Source organism: Pseudoliparis swirei, chromosome 21, assembly GCF_029220125.1.
Source record: "Pseudoliparis swirei isolate HS2019 ecotype Mariana Trench chromosome 21, NWPU_hadal_v1, whole genome shotgun sequence".
Lineage (NCBI taxonomy): Eukaryota > Metazoa > Chordata > Actinopteri > Perciformes > Liparidae > Pseudoliparis > Pseudoliparis swirei.
The window spans coordinates 2,813,053-2,834,752 of record NC_079408.1 but is presented as its reverse complement, the minus strand read 5'-3'; the positions used below and the strand labels follow the sequence as shown (position 1 = coordinate 2,834,752).

Below are 21,700 nucleotides of genomic sequence, written 5' to 3'. Positions count from 1 at the left end.
ACACACACACACACACACACACACACACAAGCACCTTCTCTCATATTTGTTTTGTTTTATTGAAGAAAGGTAATGCTGTTGTCTGTGTGTGTGTATGTGTGTTTGTGTGTGTGTATGTTTGTGTGTGTGTGTGTGACAGGCTTATGGGCCACATTAGCCCAATATTCAGTAGACTCATTTATGTTTGTCTTAAATAATTCTGTCACAGCCCAATGAAAAAAAACACTGACTAAAATAAAGTGTGTGTGTGTGTGTGTGTGTGGTAACAGCTTGTCTAAATCGGCTCCAGCGCACACGGAGGAGAACAGATTACTAATCGGCCTCTGAGGCAGAAAATAGCTCTGACACCTCGATGAGAGTCAGCAGCTTTAGTTTTGGGGTGGAATCTCTGAGAGAAGTCTCACTCCTGTGAGAGTGAGACTTCTCACTCCTGTGTTCCTCTGTCAGCTGGAAGGAACACAGGAGGTCAGTGGGGGCGTGTCTACTGGTACCACTGGTGCTACTGGACTCTACTGGACTCTACTGGACCCCCTCAGACCACCTACAGTCACTGTGAGGAGATTAAACTGGTCCTCTATAGACCTCAGTGTAGTCTAGAACCAACACTACCACTTTAGTCCACAGGGGGCAGCAGAACCAACACTACCACTTTAGTCCACAGGGGGCAGCAGAACCAACACTACCACTTTAGTCCACAGGGGGCACCAGAACCAACACTACCACTTTAGTCCACAGGGGGCAGCAGAACCAACACTACCACTTTAGTCCACAGGGGGCGCCAGAACCAACACTACCACTTTAGACCACAGGGGGCAGCAGAACCAACACTACCACTTTAGTCCACAGGGGGCACCAGAACCAACACTACCACTTTAGTCCACAGGGGGCAGCAGAACCAACACTACCACTTTAGTCCACAGGGGGCACCAGAACCAACACTACCACTTTAGTCCACAGTGGGCAGTATAACCAACACTACCACTTTAGTCCACAGGGGGCACCAGAAACATCACTACCACTTTAGTCCACAGGGGGCACCAGAACCAACACTACCACTTTAATCCACAGGGGGCGCCAGAACCAACACTACCACTTTAGTCCACAGTGGGCAGTATAACCAACACTACCACTTTAGTCCACAGGGGGCAGCAGAACCAACACTACCACTTTAGTCCACAGGGGGCAGCAGAACCAACACTACCACTTTAGTCCACAGGGGGTGCCAGAACCAACACTACCACTTTAGTCCACAGGGGGCAGTAGAACCAACACTACCACTTTAGTCCACAGGGGGCAGTAGAACCAACACTACCACTTTAGTCCACAGGGGGCAGCAGAACCAACACTACCACTTTAGACCACAGGGGGCAGCAGAACCAACACTACCACTTTAGTCCACAGGGGGCAGCAGAACCAACACTACCACTTTAGTCCACAGGGGGCACCAGAACCAACACTACCACTTTAGTCCACAGGGGGCAGTAGAACCAACACTACCACTTTAGTCCACAGGGGCAGTAGAACCAACACTACCACTTTAGTCCACAGGGGGCAGCAGAACCAACACTACCACTTTAGTCCACAGGGGGCAGAACCAACACTACCACTTTAGTCCACAGGGGCAGCAGAACCAACACTACCACTTTAGTCCACAGGGGGCGCCAGAACCAACACTACCACTTTAGTCCACAGGGGGCAGTAGAACCAACACTACCACTTTAGTCCACAGGGGGCAGTAGAACCAACACTACCACTTTAGTCCACAGGGGGCAGCAGAACCAACACTACCACTTTAGTCCACAGTGGGCAGTATAACCAACACTACCACTTTAGTCCACAGGGGGCACCAGAACCAACACTACCACTTTAGTCCACAGGGGGCGCCAGAACCAACACTACCACTTTAGTCCACAGGGGGCGCCAGAACCAACATTACCACTTTAGTCCACAGGGGGCACCAGAACCAACACTACCACTTTAGTCCACAGGGGGCACTAGAACCAACACTACCACTTTAGTCCACAGGGGGCACCAGAACCAACACTACCACTTTAGTCCACAGGGGGCAGTATAACCAACACTAGTCAAGTCAAGTCTTTTATTGTCAGATGCACAGAATGACACAGGGTCAGACTGGGCACTGAAATTCTTGGGACAAGGCACCACAACAACTACCATAGCAAACATAATATAACATAACATAACATGACATACACTGTGTACAAGTACTCTGAACGTAATACTAACATATATACATGTAACATATACTTCACCTATAATAACCTATAATACACTAAACTACAGACAAATGAGAGTAGCAGATAGTGAAAGCAGGTAGTGCAATAAAAAGTGTAAGTACAAGCAGTGATCTGCAAGTGACAGTGTGTGTAAAGTGACAAGTGTAAAAGTGTCAAGTGCAAAAGTGACGATCGTGTGTCAGTGTCCATTGAGCAGCCTGATGGCTCTCGGGAAGAAACTGTTCTCCAGTCTCTGTGTGCGAGACCGGATCCTACGGTACCGCCTTCCAGAAGGCAGCGGGGTGAACAGGCTGAAGGCTGATGATGGCAGTCCTTTAGGATCCTGCCAGTCTTCCTGAGGCATCATGTACGGTATGTGTCCTGCAGGGCTGGGAGCTCCCTACCGATGATGAACTCTGCAGTCCTGACCACACGGCGTAGGGCCTTGCGGTCCTTGGCTGTGCAGCTCCCATACCACACTGTGATGCACCCAGTCAGGATGCTTTCTATTGTGCATCTGTAGAAATTGGTGAGGATGACTGAATCCATGCCAAACTTCTTCAGTCTCCTCAGGAAGAAGAGGCGCTTCCGGGCCGCTTTGACCACCTTGTCTGTGTGAACAGACCAGGTGAGGTCGTTGCTGATGTTGACCCCGAGGAACCTGAAGCAGCTGACCATTTCCACTGCAGAACCGTTGATATACAGGGGTGCGTGCTCCTCCACCTGCCGTCTCCTGAAGTCCACAATCATCTCCTTTGTACCACTTCCACTTTAGTCCACAGGGGGCAGCAGAACCAACACTACCACTTTAATCCACAGGGCGCAGCAGAACCAACACTACCACTTTAATCAACAGGGCGCAGCAGAACCAACACTACCACTTTAGTCCACAGGGGGCAGCAGAACCAACACTACCACTTTAGTCCACAGGGGGCAGCAGAACCAACACTACCACTTTAGTCCACAGGGGGCAGCAGAACCAACACTACCACTTTAGACCACAGGGGGCACCAGAACCAACACTACCACTTTAGTCCACAGGGGGCAGCAGAACCAACACTACCACATTAGTCCACAGGGGGCGCTAGAACCAACACTACCACTTTAGTCCACAGGGGGCAGCAGAACCAACACTACCACTTTAGTCCACAGGGGGCACCAGAACCAACACTACCACTTTAGTCCACAGGGGGCAGCAGAACCATCACTACTGCTTTAGTCCACAGGGGGCAGCAGAACCAACACTACCACTTTAGACCACAGGGGGCGCCAGAACCAACACTACCACTTTAGTCCACAGGGGGCAGCAGAACCAACACTACCACTTTAGTCCACAGGGGGCAGCAGAACCATCACTACCGCTTTAGTCCACAGGGGGCAGCAGAACCAACACTACCACTTTAGACCACAGGGGGCGCCAGAACCAACACTACCACTTTAGTCCACAGGGGGCAGCAGAACCAACACTACCACTTTAGTCCACAGGGGGCAGCAGAACCATCACTACCGCTTTAGTCCACAGGGGGCAGCAGAACCAACACTACCACTTTGGTCCACAGGGGGCGCTAGAACCAACACTACCACTTTAGTCCACAGGGGGCGCTAGAACCAACACTACCCCTTTTCCGTGGCGTGGCGGCGTGCGTTGGCCTCGCGGGAGTCCGACTTCCTGCCTGTGAAGAACCTTGTGAGAGAGAAGACGCCTCCTCGCCGTGTCGGTGTGAAGTCTCAACGGGATGACAGGAGTTATAGTCTCTCTCTCTCTCTCTCTCTCTCTCTCTCTCCAGATTGTGTGTATTTTTTCCCACATTGTTCATAAACTCCCGAGGCCTGTGTGTGTTACTACACACCTTGCACAAATACACACTCTCACCCACACAACATCATATTTTTCCCCCTCTCTCTCCCTCCTTCCTCCCTCTCTCCTCGCTCTCTTTCCTCCGTCCTTTCTTCTTCCCTCTCTCCTCCGAATTAAGCGTTCCCTCTCACTGTCTCCTCCAAATCTGTTGGTACCTCTCCTCCGTTGTTTTCTCGCTAAACCCTGTCTCTCTCTCCCTCCCTCCCTCCCTCCCTCTCTCCCTCCCTCCCTCCCTCCTCGTTCTCCCTGACAACACATTGCGTTTCGTAATCTGCGTCTCCGGGTTTCAGTTATGCAAATTAATAAATTTGTATTTACGTGTGGATTTCTCTCCCCTTCTTTTCTCCTCTATTTCCTCTCTCATCCCTCTCTTCTCTCCCCCTTCTTCCTTTCCCGCCTTCTTTAACGCCCCCCTCCCTGCCCATCAATCTATCTTCCCCTTCTCTCCCTCCGTTTCCCTCGGTCCAATAATCTTATTTCCCGTCCTTATTTCACTTCCTCTCTCCTCCCATCCATCACTTCCTCTCTCCTCCCTCCCTCCCTCCCCTCCCTCCTCACCCCCCTGTCCTCCAGCAACCAGCGGGCTAGAGGCGGAGAGCGGCAGGCACGGCGGCGGCAGCATCGTCCACGGCGACGGCAACCCCAGCATCAGCACCGGTGGCGGAGGAGGAGGAGGAGGAGGAGGAGGCGGCGGCGCGGCCCACTTCAGGTCTCCATGGCAACAGAGTGTGAACGTGTTCGGCGCGTGGAGCCGGCCGGAGTGTGTCGAGGAGCTGCACCAGGAGGCGCAGCTCAACCTCCAGAGCCTGCTGCAAGGTAAGGGAGGATGGGAGAAAAGAGAGAGGGGGGGGGGGGGGGGTGCATGGTGTGTGTGTGTGTGCGTGCGTGTTTTAGCATGCAGATCTGCTGCGTGAGAGGGTGTGTGCGTGTGCGTGTGTGCGTGTGTGTGTGCGTGTGAGGGTGTGTGTGTGTGTGTGTGCGTGTGTGTGTTATCGTACTGAAGGGTGTGTGTGTGTGTGCGTGTGTGTGTGTGTGTGTTATCGTACTGAAGGGTGTGTGACTGGATTCACCTTGCAGCGCTGTGATTTAAGGCGGTATTTAGGATTAAGTGCGTGTGCATCGGATACGACGAGCGAGCGCTTGATTGTGTGTGTGTGTATTAATATTTCTACGTGTGTGTGTGTGTTAATATTTCCATGTGTGTGTGTGTCAAGAAATTGGCATTCAAAGGCGTCTGTTTACATCTCGGTTCGTCCCTAGTCGCCCATTTTTGTTTTTTTAAGGTGGGACATTTTCTCATTTTCACATTGTAGCGTTGTAGTGTTCCACCTGTGTGTGTGTGTGTGTGTGTGTGTGTATGTGTGTGTGTGTGTGTATATGTGGTAATTAGCACTGAAGGGAGCGAGTGTCTCCATTTGTTCTCAGGTGTAACAGTTTCTCTCTCTCTCCCTGTGTGACTCATGCCTTTGCCCGACTTCCATTTAAACCATCCGTGTTGGTTTTTAGCTGAATGAACAATATAGAGGGGGGGGAGGGGGGGGGTCAGAACATTCCCTTTGAACAACACCTGAGGGACTGAATGAGCACATTGAGTTTCCATTATTATGATTTTCTTTTGGAGATATTTAATATAAAAAGAATAAAGAGTAAAGAGTACAGAACACAGCTTCAGGCTTCGGGGCCCGTCGGGTGATGATGTCATAGCTTCCGCTAAACACACCTGTGTCTCCACAGGAGGTTCAGGAGGTTTGAGGCTATGAAGGGGTAGAAAAGTGTGGTTGGAGGAACACTTTTAGTTTCACTCAGGACCAGAACAACGGTCTGCTGGGTGAAAGTCTTGAGTTTGTTGGACACGGATATATTAATATATGTAAATATATATATGTTAATGTATATAAATATGTATATATATACATACATATTTTAATGTATATATATATATTAATATATTAATATATATATATACATTTTCATACATATATATATATTTATATATATATATATAATTATATATATATAATATATATAAATATACATATATTTATAAATATATATATACAGTATATATAAATATACATATATTTATAAATATATATATACTATATATATATGTAAATATATATATCTTGGATACGGATATATTAATATTTGTATATACAGGACTGTCTCAGAAAATTAGAATATTGTGATAAAGTTCTTTATTTTCTGTAATGCAATTAAAAAAACAAAAATGTCATGCATTCTGGATTCATTACAAATCAACTGAAATATTGCAAGCCTTTTATTCTTTTAATATTGCTGATTATGGCTTACAGCTTAAGAAAACTCTAAAATCCTATCTCATAAAATTTTAATATTTCCTCAGACCAAGTAAAAAAAAGATTTATAACAGCTGAGTGTTTGTCAAGGCTCAGGAAACCCTTGCAGGTGTTTCGAGTTAATTAGACAATTCAAGTGATTTGTTTAATACCCTACTAGTATACTTTTTCATGATATTCTAATATTTAGAGATAGGATATTTGAGTTTTCTTAAGCTGTAAGCCATAATCAGCAATATTAAAAGAATAAAAGGCTTGCAATATTTCAGTTGATTTGTAATGAATCCAGAATGCATGACATTTTTGTTTCTTGAATTGCATTACAGAAAATAAAGAACTTCATCACAATATTCTAATTTTCTGACAGTCCTGTATATGTATGTTAATGTTTATAAATATGTATATATACATATATAAATGTATGTATATATTAATATATATATATATTTTCATACAGATATATATATTTATATATATAAATATATATTTATATATATATTAATATATATATATAAATATACATATATTTATAAATATATACAGTATATATAAATATACATATATTTATAAATATATATATACAGTATATATATGTATATATATGTAAATATAAATATATATATATATGTAAATATATATGTTGGATACGGATATATTAATATTTGTAAATATATGTATGTTAATGTTTATAAATATGTATATATACATACCTATATAAATGTATGTATATATTAATATATATATTTTCATACATATATATATATAAATATATATATGTATATATAAAAATATATATATGTTTATATATAGTCCAGGTCTCTCTCTCTTCTGGTTTTCTTAATGTCTCAGATGTTTAGTGGACGATGACATGAGATGGATGGATGCAGTGGTGTGTGCGCGTGTGTGTAGTTGTGCATGTTGGTGTGTGTGTGTGGCCATTCATCTTCTCTCGGTAGCTGTGGTTGTCGGTCACATGTGTGTGTGTGTTTCACACACACACACACACATTAATATTGTTGTACTGCGAAATGAGTTGTTAAATTACATTTTAAAGTTTATTCACACATACGTTGACAAGTGAGCGCATTACAGGGGCCACACGCACACACACACACACACACATTTGTGCACTCAAAGCACAATTCACACAAGCCCCTAAATTAGAGACACACACACACACACACACACACACACACACACACACACACACACACACACACACACACACAATGTCCAGGTTAGTGATGCATGAGGGCCTGCTAGTCCAGACAGAGGGAGGGGGTGGGGCCGTGGTGTGTGTGTGTGTGGGGGGGGGGGGCATTAGTGGGAGTGACCAGCATACCCCCCCCCCCCTCATGTTCCCACCCTGCAGCTCTCTGCAGTCGCTCCACGGAGGCGTTCACTCTTTCACCGGAGAGGAGAGTTTATTCATTTAGTTATTTATTTATTTATTAATTCAGTATTTATTTGTGATCCTCACGTGAGTCCCGACGCCCTGGAGACGCTATGGGCTCCATGTTGGTTTGTTTTGTTTATTTCATCATGTTTGTGTTTGTGGCCGTTTGTTTACTCTGAGAAGTTGGTTGGAGAGACTCATTTACACAAGTTGAGGCTCTGGGGTTATTCATACACCAACACAACAACAACAACACAACAACAACAACACAAGCCGATCACAAACATCCTGCTGCTCGCTTCCAACAGTCTGGACGTTGTGTTGTCTACAATCCCTCCTCCTGCTCCTCCTCCTCCTCCTCTTTCTACCCTTCATCACAACCTTTTTCTTCTCTCCCGTATTACTACCTGAACTACCTCGTCTTTATCGGTTTTAAAGTTCCTGACTTCTTCTTCTTCTTCTTCTTCTTCTTCTTCTCATAAAAAAAAACAAAAAGCTAAGTGTGAACATATGGCGGGAGAACATTGTCGTGAGTTTGACTTTAGACGCACAACAAGGAGCATCACGGGGGCGGGGGGGGGGGGGGGGGCAGATAAACGGAAGAGAGGAAAACATGCACAAGAATGGCCTGTGCTTCTGATATGTCTCGGGCTTTTATTTTGAAAGGTAAAAGGGGTCAATTGGTGCGTTCATCCTCCCTGTGTCCAAAATACAAAACGATGATGCCTGTTGGCGGCACAACGTTCATATGGAAGTGTTTACGACTCAAACAACACTTAAAATAAATAAACAACACGCGTGTTAAGAGGAAAACATCCATCGTGAAAAAATAAAAGTTTACTTCAAAAAAATAAAAAGATCTGAAGATGAGAAGCGACACACATTCCCGTTGTCTTAAAAACACCTCGGCGTTACTCTGAAGTTCAGAGGCGCGGTTACGCAACACGACGGGCTCCTATAGACGTCAACAACAACAATCCCGAAAGGCATTTCAAAGTAAAAGCGCTCTTAAACTCTGTTGTCGGGTCAAAGAAAGAAAACCTCGTCGTTATCTTCTCGTATTTTGCGGCTATTGTTGTTGTTTATTAATTTTCGGGCATGGACAATGTTTACGGTATTCTGCCGACCATTGCCCGTATTTACTCTGTTTGCCGTATTTACTCAGTTAGCCGTTAGCATTCATGTGTCCACTCTGAATTCCTCAAATATACTAATCTATGTTCAAATATGACCTTTTAAAATGAAACTGTTATTTATTGGAAAGTATTCCATTAGATGTTTAGTCTTTAAAATATTAAAAGTTCGCCAAAACATTTCTGACACAAATATTAGAATATATGACATTTTATTTAAGGGTATTTTAAAGGAGAGATGAATAAATGAATATTCTGCATTAACTAAACTCCTCATCAATAATTCATGAATTCCCTTAAATCACTGAAACTTTGTCCCTTTTATTGTGGAATAAAACTCCCCGTGCCATCAGTACTTCTTCAGCTCCCGTTTGAGCCCAATAACGACGTTTAATTTGCATTATTTATTAATAAATATCACAAACAGCTTTTCAAAGTGGCGTCCTTGTTGGTTTTACATTTATTTATTTATTCCATCAGCGGGAAATCAAATAAACAACTGTTTACACATTCCAACACATCAGAGTGTCGTTCATCTTCAGGGGCGCTGGATCCTCTCCCGGTCTGGATCCTCTCCCGGTCTCGGTTGACCCACTTCCTTTGTACCCGAAGGATCTCGACCCGGCGGCCCGACGACCAATCAAACGCCGGCGTTACAAAAAGTGTAATAACTGATGTTTTACTGATAAATATCAGTCACACGGGGTCAGGGGGTCCAGTCGAGAGCGAGTTCCACCCACAACTGTGTGTGTGTGTGTGTCTGTGTGTGTGTGTGTAAGCTGGAGGGCTTTAGGGATGAGTGGGGAGTGGGTTTTGGGGGTAAAGGATAGACTGAGGGGCTTTGAGGGGGAATGTGTGTGTGTGTGTGTGTGACTGGGGGAGGTGGGGTTAGGGATCTGTTTACGGCGGCCTGAGGGAGGGTCTCCCGAAGCCGCCGGAGGGGAAGGAACCCGCCGGCTATCGGGAGGAAGTAGGAGGAAGACGAAGAGAGGAGAAGAGGAGGAACAAAAAGGGAGATAAAGAAGAGAGAGAGGATCAAAAAGTCCGTTAAGGTCGAGATGCAGGAGGGGGGGGGGGGTCAGTGGGGGTCGAACCCGATCCCTCTCGGCTCGAGGGAGGGTCTCTGGTGTGTGAGGGCACTTTTGTTCTTGTGTGATGCTAACTGATGTTTATCTGTGTGTGTGTGTGCGTGTGTGTGTGTGTGTGCGTGTGCAGACTTTGAGGAGCAGTTGTGCGACACCAAGCCGACCGGTCAGACGTTCCGGCTGCCGTCCGACGGCACGTCCACCTCGCTCAGCCCGTTGCCCGTCTCCCTCGACAACAAGAGGTCGGACTTCATCTTCCTGGTAAACACACACACACACGCACACACACACACGCACACACACACCTACGCACACGCACACACACACACACGCACACACACACACACGCACACACACACACGCACACGCACACCCACACACACGCACACACACACACAGGCCCACGCACACCCACACGCGCACACACACACACATCATGTCCACCTCACTTATTCTTTTTTACTCTCCTCCCTTCACAAGCCCAACTGACTCAGCCTACATTCTCCTCCTCCTCGTCTCCTCCACTAAGCTGAAGGACACTTAGTCGCCTCCTCTCTCTTTATCTCCCCCCCTCTCTCTCTCTCTTTATCTCCCCCCCTCTCTCTCTCTCTTTATCCCTCCCTCCCCCTCCCTCTCTCTCTCTACATCCCTCCCTCCCTCTCTCTCTCTCTCTACATCCCTCTCTTTCTCTCTCTACATCCCTCCCTCCCTCCCTCTCTCTCTCTCTACATCCCTCTCTCTCTCTCTTTCGCTCTCTCTCTACATCCCTCCCTCCCCCTCCCTCCCTCTCTCTTTCTCTCTCTCTACATCCCTCCCTCCCTCTCCCTCCCTCTCTCTTTCTCTCTCTACATCCCTCCCTCCCTCTCTCTCTCTTTCTCTCTCTCTACATCCCTCCCTCCCTCTCTCTCTCTTTCTCTCTCTCTCTACATCCCTCTCTCTCTTTCTCTCTCTCTACATCCCTCCCTCCCTCCCTTTCTCTCTCTCTCTCTACATCCCTCTCTCTCTTTCTCTCTCTCTACATCCCTCCCTCCCTCCCTTTCTCTCTCTCTCTCTACATCCCTCCCCCTCCCTCCCTCCCTCTCTCTCTACATCCCTCCCTCTCTCTCTCTCTCTCTCCTGCGTCAGCTCCTATTCACGCTGTGGCAAAACGCCTCGTTAACTTTTCGCTATCGTCCCTTCTTCCACTGGCAGACTGCACAAGCCCTGCCTCCTCCTCCTGTTTCCATGTTTCAGAACCGCTCGTCTTCATCATCTTCATCCTCCTTCTTCTTCTTCAGGCACACATAACAAAGAACTTAGCGTCTTCCAGATGGAAACATTGCTAATGCGAGAAGGGATAATTATAACATCGCTCCCATTGTCTCCTCCTGATGTCTCTCTCTGACCGAGTCATCGCGGCGGCTAGTTGGCCTCCAAGATGGCGGCGGCCAGTTAGCCTCCAAGATGGCGGCCGCTTGTTGGCCTCCAAGATGGCGGCGGCCTGTTGGCCTCTAAGATGGCGGCGGCCTGTTAGCCTCCAAGATGGCGGCGGCCTGTTGGCCTCCAAGATGGCGGCGGCCTGTTAGCCTCCAAGATGGCGGCGGCCTGTTGGCCTCCAAGATGGCGGCGGTGGCCTGTTAGCCTCCAAGATGGCGGCGGCCTGTTGGCCTCCAAGATGGCGGTGGCCTGTTGGCCTCTAAGATGGCGGCGGCCTGTTGGCCTCCAAGATGGCGGCGGCCTGTTAGCCTCCAAGATGGCGGCGGCCTGTTGGCCTCCAAGATGGCGGCGGCCTGTTGGCCTCCAAGATGGCGGCGGCTTGTTGGCCTCCAAGATGGCGGCGGCTTGTTGGCCTCCAAGATGGCGGCAGCTCACTTCCTGCTTCAAGCTTGGCAGATATCTGAATTCATACGGCGCTCGTGTTTTTGAAGTGTATTTTAGTACAAAGTCTGCAGCTTTCCTCCAAAGCTGTTTTTGGGGTTTCAATGCCTGGCTCAAGGGCAGCCTGCCAGCGACGGTTTACGCCTCAGTCGATCGCAGGCTGTTCTCTTTACTTCCTCCTCATCTCTTCGCTATGAATACATAATCAAATCCATCGTTGTTTATTGTCCTTCTGTTTCTCCCGTTAGCTTGAAGCAGGAGGGGAACTACTTCCTGTGGAAGGATACGAGGAGTGAGCCCTAACTAGTGTCGTGTTGACTCCTCTGCTTTGATCTCAGCTGACATTTAAAGAAGAAAAAACATTTTGTCTAATTGACCAAATAAGCCACGACCATCAGATTTGAAAGAAATTTAAAGTACGGGACGAAGAAAAAGATCAGAAATAATTGTGAATTTGTGTTTTTAAGGATTTCAAAGACTGAAACGGTTCACGCAGACGTTCTGACGCTCACCCGTCGGAGCTCTTTTATTTACGAAGCCGCTCTGATTGAAATGTATAATATTAACGATCGAAAAAATGTCCGACGTGACGCGTGGACGTGGTCGCTCGGTTAGGGGACGACCCCGCCGGACAATCACCGCCCGACTCGGCTTTCAAAGCTCTCAAGGTCAGAGTCAAAGGAGCTAAAAGAACCTCCCTGACGGAGGTGGGGACCAAACCCGAGCAAAAAAAGGGAGAATATTGCACTTCTCTTTGCCCTCGACCCATAAACTCATCTCTGGAGGCGGAGTCGTGTGTTGATGGCGTGTTGCTCTGACCCCAGGAGGCCGAATCGACTCATGCAGGTTGAAGCTTGTTTCTCACCACGTCTTCCTCTTCTTCCTCTTCGTCTTCCTCTTCTTCTTCCTCTGCTTCCGCCAGCCGGCGTCCAAGCAGCTCTACGACGATGAAACCAGCTCCTCCGTGTTTGGACTGAGGTCCGCGGCCGACCCCTCCGCCTCCTCGACGCCGTCGCCCTGCGGCTCGGAGCGCCCGCCGCCGGGTCGGAGCGGCGGCGCCACGCCCGCCGGCGGACCGCCCGTCGCCGACAAACCGCGCCGGCAGCTCGGCAGGCGCCCGCCGGGTCGCTTCCTGCCGCTCGACGTCACAGGTACGACGGGAGGTCACGGGTCCTTTAGAGGAGGACGCGTGGCAGAGTTTAGATTATTGAGGGAGATTCCTTCTTCTTGGTCGTATGAAAAGGACACGGGACCTTCAGCTCGGGTCTCTGGGGAGCTGCCGGTGCTCCTCTCTCTTCCTCTGGTTGTGAAAGTCACCGTGAAGCGAGGAGGAGCAGAACCTGAAACGGTTCCTGAGGTCGTGCTGCATGCGAGAGTCTGGACCGGAGAGGTGTCTGGTTCGTGCCTGAGAGGAGCTCCGCAGGGTTCTGGTTGGAACCCTTTTGGGACCCGTGTGAAGTTGTGATGGTGGTCCAGTGAGACAGGAAGACGTCCGGTGGATGATTCCACTCTAGAAACTAAAAAGTTAAGTGTTAATAATTGCAGGGCTCTCAAGTTTTGAAGACAGGCAAGCGTGAGATTTCCATCAGCACCCGATACAGCTGACCGTTGCGCGCGCCGGCATCGAGCCGAAAAGAGTTGTTGACGGGGGGGGGTGCTAGTGACTATTTTTTTGCTCCATCCCAATGCGCGCAGACCGGCGTCGGAGCTCTGCAGCGGAACAATCGATCGGCGTATTGAGCACCCCTGCATTCAAGCATTAAATAGCCGAGAGGTTTTTTCAGCGTGAGGAATTCGATGTGTGGCGGGAGTGCGTGAGATGAGACCGAATTGCGTGAGTCTCACGCTCAATGCGTGAGACTTGAGAGCCCTGAAATTGATTTAAAGAGATATTTGGATTCAGGATGTGTCTTTGAGCTCTTTGGTTCTCGCTTCTCAGAAGCATGTGTGTGTGTGGCGTGTAGGTGTGTGTAGGTGTGTGTGTGTGTGGCGTGTGTGTGTGTGTGGCGTTTGTGTGTGTGTGGCATTTGTGTGTGTGTGTGGCGTTTGTGTGTGTGTGTGTGTGGCGTGTGTGTGTGTGTGGCGTGTGTGTGTGTGTAGGTGTGTGTGTGTGGCGTGTGTGTGTGTGTAGGTGTGTGTGTGGCGTGTGTGTGTAGGTGTGTGTGTGGAGTATGTGTGTGTGTAGGTGTGTGTGTGTAGGTGTGTGTGTGTGTGGAGTGTGTGTGTGTAAAGGTAAATGTGTTGTGCTCCCGATTTTTGGCATAGTGTATATTTGGTTACGTCTCTCTCTCTCTCCCCCTCCCTCTCTCTCTCTCTCTCTCTCTCTCCCTCTCCTCCCCCACTGTGTGGTGGAGTAGAAGGTCAGGTATAATGATGCATGCCTGTGGCGTTGTACTTGGCAGGTACCCACTTCCTTCTGAGAGAGAGGGAGCGAGAGAGGGAGCGAGAGAGGGAGAGAGAGAGGGAGAGTGAGAGAGAGAGAGGGGGGGGGGAGAGGGGAGTACTTTAAGAACACCACCTTTATTCAGATTGTGTCCTGTCATATCTCATATTTGACGTCTGCTGTGACACCCAGTGTCTCTCTCCCTCCCTCTCTCCCTCCCTCTCTCTCTCCCTCTCTCTCTCTCTCTCTCTCTCTCTCTCCCTCTCTCTCTCCCTCCTTCTCTCTCTCTTTCTTTTTCACTGCAAACCGGAAAACAGGTATAGCTTCATGCAGCCAGCTTGCTGTTGCCATGGCAACTCGCCGCTCTTCCTCTCCTCCTCCCTAAAATAAAAAAAATAGAAGAGAGAGAGAGAGAAAGAAAAATTATCGCGGAAGAGAAAGTGATAGAAACTGTCGCCCAGAAGAAGAAGAAGAAGGAGGTGAAGGGGAAGATGGAGGGATTTGGGATGAAAGAGTAATGAAGGAAGGATGCTGAGGGACTGTTTTGTGACAATGCCCTCCTCCTCCTCTTCTTTCTCCTCCTCCACCTCCCCTTCCTCCTCTTTCTTCTCCTTTTCGACTGCATGAAACGAGGATTAAAGAGGATCCGGCCCAGCAGGAAGTGGGCGTACACCAGCGGCAGCGAGACAGGAAGTCATCGTTAAGGAGTCACATTTAGCCCAACACTCATTTATTCATGAAGGGCCCTCCGGGAACAGGCCACCGATTGGTGGAGACAGGAGATCAACCACAGACAGACGGGTCGTCATCGACAGACAGACGGGTCGTCAACGACAGACAGACGGGTCGTCAACGACAGACAGACGGGTCGTCATCGACAGACAGACGGGTCGTCATCGACAGACAGACGGGTCGTCAACGACAGACAGACGGGTCGTCATCGACAGACAGACGGGTCGTCAACGACAGACAGACGGGTCGTCATCGACAGACAGACGGGTCGTCATCGACAGACAGACGGGTCGTCAACGACAGACAGACGGGTCGTCATCGACAGACAGACGGGTCGTCATCGACAGACAGACGGGTCGTCAACGACAGACAGACGGGTCGTCAACGACAGACAGACAGGTCGTCAACGACAGACAGACAGGAGATCAACGACAGACAGACGGGTCGTCAACGACAGACAGACAGGTCTTCAACGACAGACAGACAGGAGATCAACGACAGACAGACGGGTCATCATCGACAGACAGACGGGTCGTCATCGACAGACAGACGGGTCGTCAACGAGAGACAGACGGGTCGTCAACGACAGACAGACGGGTCGTTTAATGATTATTCAGGCAGGAAATTTGATTTTCTAGCCCCCAAAATTGATGTTGGTGCAAATCAACTCATCACATCCTAAATTTGATTAATTTGGCAGTTTGTAGTCTTTAAACCAGGAAGTGTTGCAGTTTGTAGTCTTTAAACCAGGAAGTGTTGCAGTTTGTAGTCTTTAAATGAGGAAGTGTTGCAGTTTGTAGTCTTTAAATGAGGAAGTGTTGCAGTTTGTAGTCTTTAAATCAGGAAGTGTTGCAGTTTGTAGTCTTTAAACCAGAAAGTGTTGCAGTTTGTAGTCTTTAAACCAGAAAGTGTTGCAGTTTGTAGTCTTTAAACCAGGAAGTGTTGCAGTTTGTAGTCTTTAAACCAGGAAGTGTTGCAGTTTGTAGTCTTTAAATGAGGAAGTGTTGCAGTTTGTAGTCTTTAAACCAGGAAGTGTTGCAGTTTGTAGTCTTTAAACCAGAAAGTGTTGCAGTTTGTAGTCTTTAAACCAGAAAGTGTTGCAGTTTGTAGTCTTTAAACCAGGAAGTGTTGCAGTTTGTAGTCTTTAAACCAGGACGTGTTGCAGTTTGTAGTCTTTAAACCAGGAAGTGTTGCAGTTTGTAGTCTTTAAATGAGGAAGTGTTGCAGTTTGTAGTCTTTAAACCAGGAAGTGTTGCAGTTTGTAGTCTTTAAACCAGAAAGTGTTGCAGTTTGTAGTCTTTAAACCAGAAAGTGTTGCAGTTTGTAGTCTTTAAACCAGAAAGTGTTGCAGTTTGTAGTCTTTAAACCAGGACGTGTTGCAGTTTGTAGTCTTTAAACCAGAAAGTGTTGCAGTTTGTAGTCTTTAAACCAGGAAGTGTTGCAGTTTGTAGTCTTTAAACCAGGACGTGTTGTGCTATATAAACATTGTCCAAAGATGTTTTCAGTTGATTTGCTTGACATCTCTTCTATGTTCTAGTGAAACATTTGCAAGAAGTGTTTAGTTTTATTTATAATTGTCGGGGTCAAAGAACCAGCAGCTGATCCCGTCTGACAAGAAGTTAATCTGAAATGTGTGAGAGGAGATTTTGCTCAACGAGGTTTCTGTGAACAGTTTACGAGGATTCATCGCTGACGTCATCTTTAATGTGTGGCTCATAGTTTACGGCCTTTTAAACATGCAACGTTCTGTAAACTCTGCAGATTTTCTCATCTCATTCCTCCAGAATGTCTCTTAAAACGTGTTTTAAATGGTTGAAGCCTCATTGCTGCATCACGACTTCATCTGAGCGAGACGAGCCCGGCACACCGAGTGTAATAAAACCACTAAATCATATTTATGAAACCCTTTTAAATCAGGGGATGGTTACACGTCTCTGAGGACTCTTTAATCCTTCGCGGCCGCCTGATTGGATCCCGTGTGTTATTGCGTTGTGACCTCGCCGTGGCTCTGCTCCCCCAGGTGAAGGCAGAGGAGGGAGGTTCCACAGCGTCGACCTCCTCCGGCACTCCCCGACCCCGTCCCGCTCTCCGGGGGAGCCCCGCTCCCTGGAACCCGTCACGGACACTTTGCACCAGAACCTCCCCCTGAGGAAGACCCACTCCGCCCTCGACACGACCTTACCCCCAGGTATGTGTGCGGTCGCCGCCATTAAAGGGGAGCGCTTACCCTCCTGCAGTGATCTTCTTCTCTCCTCTCCCTTTGGTGCACGTCGCCTAAAGATATATATTGTATATATAAATATATTGTTTATATATATATAAATAAATATATTGTATATATAAATATATTGTTTATATATATATATAAATAAATATATTGTATATATATATAAATATATTGTTTGTTTATATAAATATATTTTTATATATACAGGACTGTCTCAGAAAATTAGAATATTGTGATAAAGTTATTTATTTTCTGTAATGCAATTAAAAAAACAAAAATGTCATGCATTCTGGATTCATTACAAATCAACTGAAATATTGCAAGCCTTTTATTCTTTTAATATTGCTGATTATGGCTTACAGCTTAAGAAAACTCTAAAATCCTATCTCATAAAATTTTAATATTTCCTCAGACCAAGTAAAAAAAAAGATTTATAACAGCTGAGTGTTTGTCAAGGCTCAGGAAACCCTTGCAGGTGTTTCGAGTTAATTAGACAATTCAAGTGATTTGTTTAATACCCTACTAGTATACTTTTTCATGATATTCTAATATTTAGAGATAGGATATTTGAGTTTTCTTAAGCTGTAAACCATAATCAGCAATAAATCAGAATAAAAGGCTTGCAATATTTCAGTTGATTTGTAATGAATCCAGAATGCATGACATTTTTGTTTTTTTAATTGCATTACAGAAAATAAAGAACTTCATCACAATATTCTAATTTTCTGAGACAGTCCTGTATATATAAATATATTGTTTATATATAAATAAATATATTGTTTATATATATATATATAAATAAATATATTGTTTATATATATAAATATATTGTTTATATATAAATAAATATATTGTATATATATAAATATATTGTTTGTTTGTATAAATATATTGTTTATATATAAATATTGTTTATATAAATATATAAATATATTGTTTATAGCCTATGTATATAAATGAATATATTGTATACATATATATATATAAATATAAAGATATTGTTTATATATATAAATATATTCTTTATATATATATATATTCTTTATATAAATATATTGTTTATAGCCTATGTATAGAAATAAATATATTGTATACATATATATATATAAATATAAAGAATATATATAAATAAATATATTCTATAAAAACAAAATAAATATAAAAACCTTAGAACTAGAGAAGGGGTTTTATGCTTTTTGAAACTTTTCATTTGATGGTCCATGTCAGCTATTCCTTTTTTTGTTTCCAGTATTTTTTAATCAAGTTTTTGGTTGAAGATAAAATATTTTCTTTTCTATCTTGTAAAAAACTATAAAAAATTGTTGTCGATTCACACAAACTAAGCCTTGTTTGATTAATTTTTGCATGTTTTTACTCAAGTTTAAAAGCGGTCACTGCGGCAGGAAAACAATCAGTCATTTTTCTTTCTGCTTTCACACAGAAAAGAAAAACACAACAGAGATTGTTCGGTTAATCATTTCTTCCCCCCGTGTATGCAGTAATCAGTTTTCCTCAGCGCAGTGTGGCTCTTGTCATTCCTTAATTGATTTATTCAATGCAGCAGGGATACGTAAATACACGGTGGGGAGAATCCATGTAAACAGTTTAACCTGGATAAGGACTTAATTGCAGGCGAGAAAAAGCACAGAATGTACCAACAATTATTTAGTATTTTCTTTTATGCAATTGGTTTGACTGAGTCCTAATATTTGATAATCTATTTAGAACTGTGATCCATTACTGAGGGGGGCAGAAAGATAGTGTGACATTGGTGCATCGGGTAGTTCAAAGTGTGTTCACGCAGCAGCCAACCACAAAAAGGCGGCGATCACAGGAACACCCGAGATGAGTTCATAAAAATAGCAAACATTCACATCTTGTGGTGAAAAGAGTGCAATGAATCCTGAAGTTCTGGCTCTGGATCAGATGATGTGCTGACAGAGTGCAGAAGTCTTTTTCAGATGGAAGTCGGCAGCCAGAAAGTGAGTATTTTATCTAAAGGACGTATTGCGGTTGAAGTAAAGAAGACAGTTCCTGCTATACGGCCGTGTGCGTTTGATTGGATCGGTGGTATTAACGGTCTCCTCCCCCACAGGAGACACTTCGGACCATCATCACCCAGGAACGATGGACACCTCTGGGCTGCTGTGCTCAAACACAGCCTCCTCTTCCTGGAACGGACCCAAGGGCTCCACCTTCTCCCCCGGGGCGTGGAACGAGCCGTACAGTTACAGCGCGCGCAAGGGCCCGGCGGTCCCGCCGAAACAGCACAGCGTCATCGGACACGGCGGCGTGACGCAGGACGGGGTGATGTTGGTGAGCTCGGGACAGTCGGCGAGCTCGCACTCCAGTTCGTTCACGTCCGTGAGCAACACTTCCGGGAGAGGAGGGAACATTTCACTGGCGGCGGCGATGATGGGGAAGCGGAGCGAGACGGAAGGGGCGGCGGCGGACGGAGGGAGGGGAGGCGGCGGCGGGTTTGGGGAGGAAGGTAGAGGGCGCGAGAGGTCGGCGCGTTCCAAAGCGGCGGCAAACGCCTTCAAGTTCCGGGAGCGTTCCCTTTCTACGCCCACGGATCCCGGTACCTTCTGCTTCACAGAAGCTGGTTCAGGGCAACCGGACGGGAACATCTTGCCCACGGGGAACGGGAACGCTACGACACCGACGGACCACCAACAACAGCACCATCACTTCATGGGATTGGCTGAGAACTACGCACTTCTGTACCCTAGAGGGAGCTCCGAGGACAGCACCAGCACCGGCGACACGATCTCCGTCACGGCTTCGGACTACAGCGCCGACGGCCGCCTGCGCCTACGCTCTCGCTCCATCTCGCTGAAGAAATCCAAGCGCAAGCCGCCCCCTCCTGTGAGGAGCGTCTCTCTCATGAAGAACCTCGGAGAGGCCGAGGGGCGAATCCACCACGGGGGCGGCCTCTACCGGGGTGGCCGGCCAAAGAGCCTGCACATCCCCAGGGACCACTTCACGGACTTCCAGCCCGATTTCCTCCTACCCAGCTCGTCCTGCTCTTCTAAACCCAGTGTTCTCGGGCGGGAGCTGGGCCGGGGAGGCACCGACGGACCTCCGAGTCTGGAGGTCCAGGCACCCGAGAGGGAGGGAGACACAGAGCTGACCTTCCCCGCTCACTGGCAGCTGGGGGAGTGGAAGAACGACCCTTACCGGTAGGACATGACATCTACTTCTCTGGCTACTGGTCTTCTTTTTCTCTCCTATGTATTTCTAAAGTTTCGTTGGTTAAGACTAGAAATGCAATGAGTTCTCCTGTCTTCCAGGTCTTTATCGGGCTCCAGCACAGCAACAGGTACCACGGTGATTGAATGTATGAAAGTCAGAGGCAGCTCGGAGTCCCTGCTCGATTCCCCCTCCACCTCCAGAGCGACCTCGCCCTCACAGATCTCCATGGAAACGGACATCAAGGCGTCCTCGCCCTTCAAACCCCCGGGACTCATGTCCCCGTCGAGTGGCTACTCCAGCCAGTCAGAGACTCCCACGCCGACTGTTCCCCTCAGTCACGTGGCAGGTCACGGGACGACGGGGACATTGGGTTGCAAGTTGCGTCCGAAGATCCCAGAAAGGAAATCGTCGCTACCGTCACCCAAGGACCCGAGCGCGAGGTCTAGATTGTCCTTCGAGATGCCAGGGAACGCACATCTGGAGCTGTCGTCCATCAAGCCGAAGCAAAAGGCCAGCAGGCGACATTCCGACACTTCGACGGCGGCGAAGCCGGGGAAAAGCAGCCCCAACCCCTCGCAGGCGTTGCCTGTGGTCACCCAGAATGAGCTGAAGACCATTCGGCTTCGCTCCGTCTCCCGCGGTGACTTGGAGGACTGCCCCGACGGGGCGTCCGACACCATCGAAGAGGAACAGCACGGACGAGACTTCTGCGAGGACCCCAGCCCGCCACCCACCCTACCCAAACTCAAACCGCCTGTCGCTGTCAAGCCCCCGTTGCCCAAGAGGCCCATGAACCTACTCTTCAAGTCTTCATCCCCCTCCTCGACTTCCCCCCTAGCCCTCGAGTCACCTCCCGGCTCCCCCGTGGACCGGCCCGTTCCCCTGGGCAACATCTACAAAGTCATGAGGAAACCCAAACCTAAAAAACCTCCACCACAAATAATAAGTCCCTCGGTTCTTCCACATTGTACCACCTCTCCACAATCCGGCTACGATCATCCATTCCTCCACCACTCCCGGTCCCTCTTCGATCTCCCTCCTCTTCCGGACCCCCAGCCTCTCCTCGAGGACCCGACGATGGAGCCTGAATTCGACGCGGACCCCGAGATCCGACTTGGCCCTGAAGACGGAGGATCGCTCCCCTCGCAATGCAGCAACCAGGAGGCTCTGGAGCTCCAGGACAAGAGCAAGACCCTCCCCTCGAGGATGACCGTCGCCTGTCTGGCCGAGCTGTCGGACAAGAAGAAGCCCAAGGTGAGCGAGACCGGTCCGACGGCAA

General features: G+C 47.5%; 1 protein-coding gene across 6 annotated transcripts in view; it reads left to right on the top strand.

The window, feature by feature from the left end:
• Nucleotides 1-21,700, top strand: part of nhsl2 (NHS-like 2) — a 56,335-nt gene that overhangs the window by 27,366 nt on the left and 7,269 nt on the right. For 3 of the 6 annotated variants that reach the window (XM_056442516.1, XM_056442518.1, XM_056442521.1), the window contains 6 exons: nt 4,669-4,911; nt 10,158-10,288; nt 12,807-13,035; nt 17,020-17,187; nt 19,322-20,408; nt 20,520-21,675. In XM_056442516.1, coding sequence (XP_056298491.1) covers nt 4,669-4,911; nt 10,158-10,288; nt 12,807-13,035; nt 17,020-17,187; nt 19,322-20,408; nt 20,520-21,675 — 3,014 coding nt within the window. Of the gene's footprint in view, nt 1-1,759; nt 2,945-4,668; nt 4,912-10,157; nt 10,289-12,806; nt 13,036-17,019; nt 17,188-19,321; nt 20,409-20,519; nt 21,676-21,700 lie in introns of those variants that run through there. The other 3 variants (XM_056442522.1, XM_056442520.1, XM_056442517.1) reach the window with 3 other exon arrangements.